At 43.0% G+C, this 10,386-nt stretch overlaps 1 protein-coding gene across 1 annotated transcript; it reads left to right on the top strand.

Moving 5' to 3' along the window:
• The first annotated feature begins 760 nt into the window (after positions 1–760).
• Positions 761–10,121, top strand: LOC115162155 (protein FAM98B). The gene is made up of 9 exons (XM_029713180.1): positions 761–949; positions 3,194–3,342; positions 3,448–3,576; positions 4,416–4,582; positions 7,652–7,732; positions 7,847–7,963; positions 8,108–8,275; positions 8,972–9,568; positions 10,049–10,121. The coding sequence occupies exons 1-8, from the start codon at positions 894–896 to the stop codon at positions 9,239–9,241; spliced, it is 1,137 nt and encodes a 378-aa protein (XP_029569040.1). The 5' UTR covers positions 761–893; the 3' UTR covers positions 9,242–9,568; positions 10,049–10,121.
• Positions 10,122–10,386: the final 265 nt, after the last annotated feature.

The raw sequence follows: 10,386 nt of genomic DNA, 5'->3' as shown, positions 1-10,386 counted from the left end.
ACATTTCAAATACGTTTTTGCGCCCCGTGGGGGGATTCGAATTTACGTTGCAAATGGCAATGTCAAGATGTCGGCTCCTTACCACCGTGCGCTAACTGTCTGAGCCATATTTGCTCATAATGCTTTGGTGAGAAAGTGTTGGCATCAGGTACAACTACTTTAACCCTCACACAAAATCAATACTTACGAACAATTGCCCCCACCCACAACTTCTCACCTGAATGTATTTGTTTTATTTGAAGGGGTTGGACAAAGTCTGCATTTGGAGTTGAGCTGCCCTTTTAACCAGGAATATTTTTCAGGTATTAGGCTATCCCTAGCTAGTGGTAACTTGTACTCATGTTATTTTTCATTGAGCAAATATCAAGACTGATAAGCGGGGTGGTTTTATTATAGTACCAATTCCTTCCATTCGAGTGAAATGCATTGCATAATGTTTTCCTATGTGAAAGTCACATATACCACAATAGTATTTTGTTGAATTACCTGACAGATAGTTATGGGTATATAGTAGATTGATAGCATTATCTACAGATCATGGGCCATGGCATAACACAAATTACACATTTTCATTCACATAAATTAATTGTAAATTATATTTCAGAATGGGATGTCATGTAACTCCCTTTTCAAAGTGCGCTTTTTGATGATATTATTCTACTTTTTCAGTCCACGGAAGATGTGAAGATAGCTCGGGAAGTTATTAGCGGGAACACACTAAGCGGAACGTAACTAACCAAGATGCATGTTCCATCACGGATTTAATTTTCGTTACACCTAACTCGAAGCATGGTTTTCAAAACGGCGTAGCTAGGTTAGCTCGTAGATGATGTTTGTATCACAATGTCACACTCAACTTACGGTTACATCTTTAAAGTAAAAGAAATCTTCTGATGTTGTTGTCTACCACAATGGAAAGTGATATTTTAGATGCGCTGGAACAAGTTGGGTAAGCAAGTATGCACAACAACACAACCACTGATGATGCTGCCCGCTAGCATGGATGTTACCAATATAACAGTGTTGGAGTAGTGAACAACATGTATTTCAACCAGGAATTTTAACTACATTTGCAGTATCTTGGTGGTAGTTCAACTAAATTCAAATTTAGATAGCTAATTTTTGTGTTTTAATACATTTGCCATATAGAGTAACGGTGTAGCTAGCTAACTACTGGAACTAACGTTACACTTTTTTGTGGAAAAATACATTCTGGATTAAGTAGGCAATAATTTCCTTTCTCTTTCGGCATCAGACCGGCCCAATTCTCACTTGAAACATTATTTTTGTTTTTAAATGGGCTGAATAGAGCCCCACAGTGGAGGTGTAGTAATACCCATAAAACCTAGCGGTCAAACAGGTTAAGGTTCCAATTGTCTTTCAACAATACATTTTTCCCATAAGGGATTTTCGAACAACTTTAAGGTCTCTGATTTGTGTAGGCTTACCCCGGCGTGACGTTTTGATAACCATGTAAATCTCTCGGGCAAGGTGACATTAATCAATATATTCGGCTTTATTAACTCCCAGATTCGAAAATGCTAATTAGCATCAAGGTAGACATGCAAAACTACAAATCCCTGCAAGCTCCTGCACGTCATGTCTAGCAGACTCCTTCGCTAACAGGTATTGTGTCAATTTAAAACTTGCACAAGAGTTCACAGAATTGTCCATTTAAAGAAATGTTGCCAATTTATTCATTACTACATTTAGCTAACATTAGATGGTTAATCCAGAGATTCTTACATTTGCCTCGATTCGGCAGTCTTGTCCAGAGAATCATGGCATTTGTAGTCCTATATGATAGCGACATTAGCAGTTAATTAGTATTTCTTTTTTGGGGGGAGGGGGAAGTTCTTGTCCTAGAGAGATTATCAAACGTCAGGCCGGGATAAACACAGGCCTTATTTTAAGTGTTTCTAAAAATCCCCTATTGGGAAAATTTAATGGTGAAAAAACTATTTGAGCCATTTTCCTGTTTGAACGCTAGGTTTTTATGGGTATTATGACTCATACTGTACTCTATTACACTTTCTGTTAGCATATGACCCCAAAGTGTTTTTGATTTACATATGATAATTTTTCACTAAGTAGTTTGGATGTAGTCAACTACTTTTTCATAGTAGCTTTCATAGTAAACTATATTTACTAGAGCTTTAGTGTAGCTTAACTTCATCCAGTGTGAAGTAATTGGTAGCTTGGTAAACCAATATTTTTAGAGTAGCTTCCCCAACACTGCAATATACACTGAACAAAACTATAAACGCAACATGTAAAGTGTTGGTCCCATGTTTCATGAGCTGAAATAAAAGATCCCAGAAATGTTCCATATGCACAAAAAGCTTATTTATTTTAAAATATTCTGCACAAATGTGTTTACTTCCCTGTTAATGAGCGTTTCTCCTTTGCCAAGATAATCCATCCACTTGACAGGTGTGGCATATCAAGAATCTGATTTAACAGCATGATCATTACACAGTTCACCTTGTGCTGGGGACAATAAAAGGCCAATCTAAAATGTGCAGTTTGTCACACAACACAATGCCACAGATGTCTCAAATTTTGAAGGAGTGTGCAATTGTTGTGTTGACTGCAGGAATGTCCACCAGAGCTGTTGCCAGAGAATTAAATGTTAATTTCTCTACCATAAGCCGCCTCCAACGTTGTTTTAGAGAATTTGGCAGTACGCCCAACCGGCCATAACCGCAGACCACGTGTATGGCGTTGTGTGGATGAGCTGATGTCAACCCAGTGCCCCGTGGTGGTGGGGTAATGATATGGGCAGTCATGAACTACAGACGACAAACACGAGTTCATTTGATCAATTTTGAATGCACAGAAATACTGTGAGGAGATCCTGAGGCCCGTTTTTCTTTAAGGTATCTGTGACCAACAGATGCATGTCTGTACTCCCAGTCACATGAACCATAGATTAGGACCTAATGAAAATTATTTAAATTGACTGATTTCCTCATGAACTGTAACTCTGGAAAATCAATGAAATTGTTGCAAGTTTGAGTTTTATATTTTTGTTCAGTATGCTTAACTAGTGTAGTCGTTCTAGACAGTGGTAGAAAAATATAAGGGTCCCTTGCTTATTCCCTCGCAAATGCATCCATACAACATCCAAGTGCTATCATAGCTATGATTCAATGCTAGCATACAGCTAGATCATTTGTTTGTTGGTGCCCAGGTATGAAGGACCTCTGCAGACTGAGGAGAGGCTTGTCAGAGCATGTGAAGGTGGACTGTTATCACCGGAGTATGTCAACCTATGCATGTGGTTAGCATCCCGTCTGAAACCGTTATGTGATCTGGAAGAGAGCATTTCGTCAGGTTCAGGTGAGCCAAAAGATATCACCTCTCACTGTCCCATTTGATTGAAATGTGTTTTATTAAATCAAATACTATTGCCATTGCTTTGTTAATTCTGAACCGTGTGTTTAGGTGACACTGATGGCCTTCCGTTTGAGATGAGTGGCATGCTGAAGGAGTTGCAGTGCCCTTATCAAGGCCTTGTTTCTGGGATTATACAGGAAGGGCTGCAGAATAAGAAAGACTATCTAAAGCTAGTATGTAAGTATTGAATTGGCCATCTGTCCAGAATACTGGGCTGAGTACCATCATGTCATTCTTTTTTTATTTAACCTTTATTTAACTAAGCAAGTCAGTTAAGAACAAATTCTTATTTACCTTGACGGCCTAGGAACAGTGGGTTAACTGCCTTGTTCAGGGGCAGAACGACAGATTTTAACCTTGTCAGCTCGGGGATTCGATCTAGCAACCTTTCGGTTACTGGCCCCACTCTTTAACCACAAGGCTACCTGCCGCCCATGATACCCTTTTTGGTATGTTGCGGTTCTGCCATGGTTCAGACATATAAATCAAATTGTATTGGTCGCATACACATATTTAGCAGATGTTGTTGCGGGTGTAGCGAAATGCTTGTTCTTAGCTCCAACACTGCAGTAATATCGAACAATTCACAACAATGCAGACAAATCTAAAAGTAAAACAATGGAATTAAATATGTAAATATTAGGATGAGCTATGTCAGTGGCATTGACTAGAGTACAGTATGTAAACAAGATTAAAGTGACCAGTGATTCCATGTCTATGTACATACAGTAGGGCAGCAGCCTCTAAAGTGCAGGGTTGAGTAACCGGGTGGTAGCTGGCTAGTGGAGTGATGAAGTTCAGGGCAGGGTACTGGGTGGAGGCCGGAGAGTGATGGGTATTTAAGTCGGATGGCCTTGAGATAGAAGCTGTTTTTCAGTCTCTCGGTCCCAGCTTTGATCCACCTGTACTGACCTCACCTTCTGCATAATAGCAGGGTGAACAGGCCATGGCTCGGGTGGTTTTGGTCTTGAGTTTTCATTTTGCATGTTTTTTTTTATTCTATCTTTATTCTGCAGTGTTTTTATGCTCTGAGCTACAAGCTGCACAGATAGTAAAGAGACGACCTGCTAAGGACAAAGAACACACAGACCGAAACGATCTCCAGGCAATCTGTGAAACACTGAAGCTCCCAGAGCCAAGAGAGCAGGGAGTAGCAGAGCTGTTCTCTGGGATAGGGAAAAAGGTGTGTTCACTTCCTCTCTGAGCTCAGAAGGTTTGGTATACAAAAGCTGCAAAAACAGCCTTCGTTAACCCAATAGAAAGTCCTGAATGCATAGCCATCGATTTCATCATTGTCTTTGTATTCAACAGATGCATTGTATCCTGTAGTGCCTTCAGAAAGTATTCACACCCCTTAACCTTTTCCAAATGTTGTTACAGCCTGAATATTAAATTGAGATTTTGTTTGTCACTAGCCTACACACAATACCCCAATGTCAAAGTGGAATTATGTGCTTTGACATCTTTACAAATGAAAAGCTGAAATGTCTTAAGTCAATAAGTAGGAGGAAACGTGTGCTTAAAAAGTCACATAAGTTGCATGGACTCTGTGTGCAATAATAGTGTTTAACATTATTTTTTTTAATGACTACCTCATCTCTGTACCCCACACATACAATTATCTGTAAGGTCCCTCAATCGAACAGTGAATTTCAAACACAGATTCTACTACAAAGACCAGGTATGTTTTCCAGGGCCTTGCAAAGAAGGGCACCAATATGTTGATGGGTAAATAAAAAGCAGACACTGAATATCTCTTTGAGCATGGTGAAGTTATTCATTACACTTTGGATAGTGTATTAATACACCCAGTCACTACAATGATACAGGCGTCCTTCCTAACTCAGTTGCCGGAGAGGAAGGAAACCGCACAGGGATTTCACCATGGTGACTTTAAAATAGTTAGAATTGAATGTCTGTGATAGGAGAAAACTGAGGATGGATCAAAAACATTGTAGCTACGCCACAATACTAACCTAGTTGACAGGGTGAAAAGAAGGAAGCTTGTACAAAATAAAAATATTCCAAAACATGCATTCTGTTTGCATCAAGGCACTAAAGTAGTATTGAAAAGAATGTGGCAAAGCAATGAACTTTTAGTCTAAAATACGAAGTGTTATATTTGGGTCAAATATAGCACATTACTGAGTACCACTCCATATTTTCAAGCATAGTGGTGGCTGCAACATATTATGGGTATGCTTGTAATAGTTTTTCAGGATAAAAAAAATAAAGGGAATGGAACTAAGCAAAATCCTAGAGGGAAAACATGGTTCAGTCTGCTTTCCACCAGACACTAGGAGATTAATTCTCTTTTCAGCAGGACAATAATATGAAACACAAGGCCAAATCTACAATGGAGTTGCTTACCAAGAAGACTGAGTGTTCCTGAGTGTCCAAATTACAGTTTATATGTCAAGACCTGAAAATGGTTTATCAACAACCAATTTGAAAGCTTGAAGAATTTTGAAAATAATAATTGGCAAATGTTGCACAATCCAGGTGTGGAAAGCTCTTAGAGACTTAGCAATAAAGACTCAAAGCTGTAATGGCTGCCAATGGTGCTTGTACAAAGTATATTCAGACCAGTATCCCTTCTTTCTTTTCTCTCCAAAACTCTTGAACGTGCCGTCCTTGGCCAGCTCTCCTGCTATCTCTCTCAGAATGACCTTCTTGATCCTAATCAGTCAGGTTTCAAGACTGGGCATTCAACTGAGACTGCTCTTCTCTGTGTCACGGAGGCTCTCCGCACTGCTAAAGCTAACTCTCTCTCCTCTGCTCTCATCCTTCTAGACCTATCTGCTGCCTTTGATACTGTGAACCATCAGATCCTCCTCTCCACCCTCTCCGAGCTGGGCATCTCCGGCGCGGCCCACGCTTGGATTGCGTCCTACCTGACAGGTCGCTCCTACCAGGTGGCGTGGCGAGAATCTGTCTCCGCACCACGTGCTCTCACCACTGGTGTCCCCCAGGGCTCTGTTCTAGGCCCTCTCCTATTCTCACTATACACCAAGTCACTTGGCTCGGTCATATCCTCACACGGTCTCTCCTATCATTGCTACGCAGACGACACACAATTAATCTTCTCCTTTCCCCCTTCTGATAACCAGGTGGCGAATCGCATGTCTGGCAGACATATCAGTGTGGATGACGGCTCACCACCTCAAGCTGAACCTCGGCAAGACGGAGCTGCTCTTCCTCCCGGGGAAGGACTGCCCGTTCCATGATCTCACCATCACATTTGACAACTCCCTTGTGTCCTCCTCCCAGAGTGCTAAGAACCTTGGCGTGACCCTGGACAACACCCTGTCGTTCTCCACTAACATCAAGGCGGTGACCCGATCCTGTAGGTTCATGCTCTACAACATTCGCAGAGTACGACCCTGCCTCACACAGGAAGCGGCGCAGGTCCTAATCCAGGCACTTGTCATCTCCCGTCTGGATTACTGCAACTCGCTGTTGGCTGGGCTCCCTGCCTGTGCCATTAAACCCCTACAACTCATCCAGAACGCCGCAGCCCGTCTGGTGTTCAACCTTCCCAAGTTCTCTCGTCACCCCGCTCCTCCGCTCTCTCCACTGGCTTCCAGTTGAAGCTCGCATCCGCTACAAGTCCATCGTGCTTGCCTACGGAGCTGTGAGGGGAACGGCACCTCCGTACCTTCAGGCTCTGATCAGGCCCTACACCCAAACAAGGGCACTGCGTTCATCCACCTCTGGCCTGCTCGCCTCCCTACCTCTGAGGAAGCACAGTTCCTGCTCAGCCCAGTCAAAACTGTTCGCTGCTCTGGCACCCCAATGGTGGAACAAGCTCCCTCACGACGCCAGGACAGCGGAGTCAATCACCACCTTCCGGAGACACCTGAAACCCCACCTCTTTAAGGAATACCTGGGATAGGATAAAGTAATCCTTCTAACCCCCCCCAAAAAAGATTTAGATGCACTATTGTAAAGTGGTTGTTCCACTGGATATCATAAGGTGAATGCACCAATTTGTAAGTCGCTCTGGATAAGAGCGTCTGCTAAATGACTTAAATGTAAATGTATTGACTTGGGTGTGAATACTTATGAAATTGTTTCTGTATTTGAATAAATGTGCAGCATTTTCTAAAAACATGTTTTCACTTTGTCATTATGGGGTATTGTGTGTAGATGGATGAGACATCTATTTAATTTTAAATTCAGGCTGTAACAACAAAATGTGGAATAAGTCAAGGAGTATGAATACTTTCTGAAAGCACTAATGTATTTACAGATAAACGCAGTGCTTCAAGAGCTTCCAAAGGATCACATTGGAAAGCCAGTTCTGAAGAACTCTCTCGACAGTGAACAGTGGGTAAGCACACTGCATTCAGAATGTCACCCATTTTTGTGTAGGCAAAGGGTATAATTCCTGCTAAGGCATGAGGTGATGCCAAATGTGCATTGAATATGGGCCTTGTCTCCACAGGAGCGGCTGGAGCAGATCAACACGGTCCTGTCCTCAGAGTATGAGTGCCGACGGAGGATGCTGATCAAACGTCTCGACGTCACTGTGCAGTCCTTCGGCTGGTCAGAGAGAGCCAAGGCAGGTGGAGTGCTCTGGTGTATCTTGATTGTCTCAACGTTAGTGACCCCCTTAAATTGGCAGGTTACTCCCTTTCTGCTCTTTCTATGCAGAATGTCATTGTGCGTGTCCTATGCTCAACAAACTGTCTTGTCTGTCTGTTAGGAGAGAGTTGATAGCATGGCCAGGGCCTACCAGCCAAAGAGACACACCCTGGCCCAGAGTTCATCTGTAGGCATGGCTCACCTGCTGGCAGCCAGGGAGGACATATGCAACGTGGTAAAGACCAGCAGTGGCTCCAGCAGAGAGAATACTGCCTGTGCTGTCAATAAGGTACTGTAGCCTTCCAGACTGGAATGTGACCCAAGGTACATTGTGTCCAAATGTCTAATGAGTGTACGTAAGTCTTGAGCATTTAGGCCAAGTACCCAGCAGTGGAATCGCACTAATGTTGACTTTCCATCTTAGATTTACCCCAGTGTTTTACCCAAAAGGCTCAGACTTTTCTGTTTCCATTTATGCGGACTGGCACCCGTGTCTCACTGGACCATGTCTCTGACTTGGGGCCAAAGCCAAGCTACTGGTACTTTTCAGCTGTCATTTACATAACAATAGCTACCTGTGAACCTTAACACCTCACAAAGCAACTGTCTTGGGTTTTTTTTACCTTTATTTAACTAGGCAAGTTAGTGAAGATCAAATTCTTATTTACAATGGCGGCATACCCCGGCCTACGCTGCGCCAATTGTGATACAGCCTGGAATCGAACCAGGGTCTGTAGTGATGCCTCTAGCACTGAGATGCAGTGCCTTAGACCGCTGTGCCACTCGGGAGCCCATGGTGCAGAGGTTGTTGAGTATGCTTGCCCCAAGTATTTAGTGTCACACTCCTGATGGAAACAGTTATACTAGAGCTTAACATAAAACACAGGCGACACACTGGGGTGGGGTACGTCTTAGGTGGAAGTGCAGCATAAATGACTAAAATGTTCTCCATCCATTGACCTACCATTGTATTTCTCTTCTATAGATCCTGATGGGTAGGGTGCCAGATAGAGGCGGCCGGCCTTCTGAGATAGACGCCCCCCTCCCTGAGATGCCAGCCTGGCAGAAGAGACAAGACGGCGGAGGGGGTTGGGGCGGTCGGGGAGGTGGTGGTCGAGGAGGTGGTGGTCGGGGAAGTGGTGGTCGGGGAAGTGGTGGTCGGGGAGGTGGTGGTTGGGGAGGGGGTAAGAGTAGCTGGCGTGGTGGTAGAGCTGATTGGGGTCATGGAGGAAAGAGAGGACGTTATCAATACTAATTTACCAGGGTTTTTTATAACTGAAAAGCCAGACAGTGTTCAATAGGTGAACTGAAACCTACTCATGGTTATATGCGTCGCTAAGTGCAACACTAAGGCATTGCTTATTTGGAGTGATAGGTACAGAATGTTACTGTATGAACTCTTAAATATTTGTCACTGATTTGTGCTCATTTTCAGAGTTCTTATGAACTGTGTTGCTGTGGAGAGTTGTAGAAGCAATACCGACAGTAAGTCAAACTCACTGACCATTTTTATATAGTTTTACGTATTTTCTGATTGTATGTTGGTAGTTTTATCAAATTAACATTTTGGAAATTGGAATTATGTTAATTTTTTTTTTTTTTTTTTTTTTTTACCGTTATTTAACCAGGTAAGTTGACTGAGAACACATTCTCATTTACAGCAACGACCTGGGGAATAGTTTCAGGGGAGAGGAGGGGATGAATGAGCCAATTGTAAGCTGGGGATGATTAGACAGCCGTGATGGTATGAGTGCCAGATTGGGAATTTAGCCAGGACACCAGGGTTAACACCCCTACTCTTAAGATAAGTGCAAAGGGATCTTTTAATGACCTCAGAGAGTCAGGACACCCGTTTAACGTCCCATCCGAAAGACGGCACCCTACACAGGGCAGTGTCCCCAATCACTGCCCTGGGGCATTGGGATATTTTTTAGACCAGAGGAAAGAGTGCCTCCTACTGGCCCTCCAATACCACTTCCAGCAGCATCTGGTCTCCCATCCAGGGACTGACCAGGACCAACCCTGCTTAGCATCAGAAGCAAGCCAGCAGTTGGATGCAGGGTGGTAATGACCTTTTTGATTTGAAGACTTAATCCGATTGACTTGAATAATAAAATGCTTGCTTCGGATTTAAATGTCTAGGTTCCCTGTGTGTGTACTTGTCTTTGCCTTGTGTAATTCCTTATGCATAGATATTTAATTAGTTTTACATGAGTTGAGTTCATTCACCCTCATAGATTGGCCTCTTGTATCAGAAGTTTGGTGAGACTTGTATCATAATGACTGTGACCTTACAAAACCAGTGGCTAGAACGTTGGCGGTATAGTTCTTCAAGTACAACTGCAAGTGCTCTCGCCATCCACAGCGAGACACTGGATGGGGCAAACATTCAGTGAAAGA

Source organism: Salmo trutta, chromosome 25 (genome assembly GCF_901001165.1).
Source record: "Salmo trutta chromosome 25, fSalTru1.1, whole genome shotgun sequence".
NCBI classification, from domain to species: domain Eukaryota; kingdom Metazoa; phylum Chordata; class Actinopteri; order Salmoniformes; family Salmonidae; genus Salmo; species Salmo trutta.
The sequence above is the reverse complement of the archived record's forward strand: the minus strand, read 5'-3'. Positions and strand labels throughout refer to the sequence as shown.

Excerpts from the sequence above, each read along its gene's own strand:
- LOC115162155 (XM_029713180.1), top strand. The coding sequence starts at position 894 with ATGTTGTTGTCTACCACAATGGAAAGTGATATTTTAGATGCGCTGGAA. Across the intron at positions 950-3,193 it reads GATGCGCTGGAACAAGTTGG|GTATGAAGGACCTCTGCAGA; the intron begins GTAAGCAAGTAT and ends GTTGGTGCCCAG. Across the intron at positions 7,733-7,846 it reads CTCTCGACAGTGAACAGTGG|GAGCGGCTGGAGCAGATCAA; the intron begins GTAAGCACACTG and ends TTGTCTCCACAG.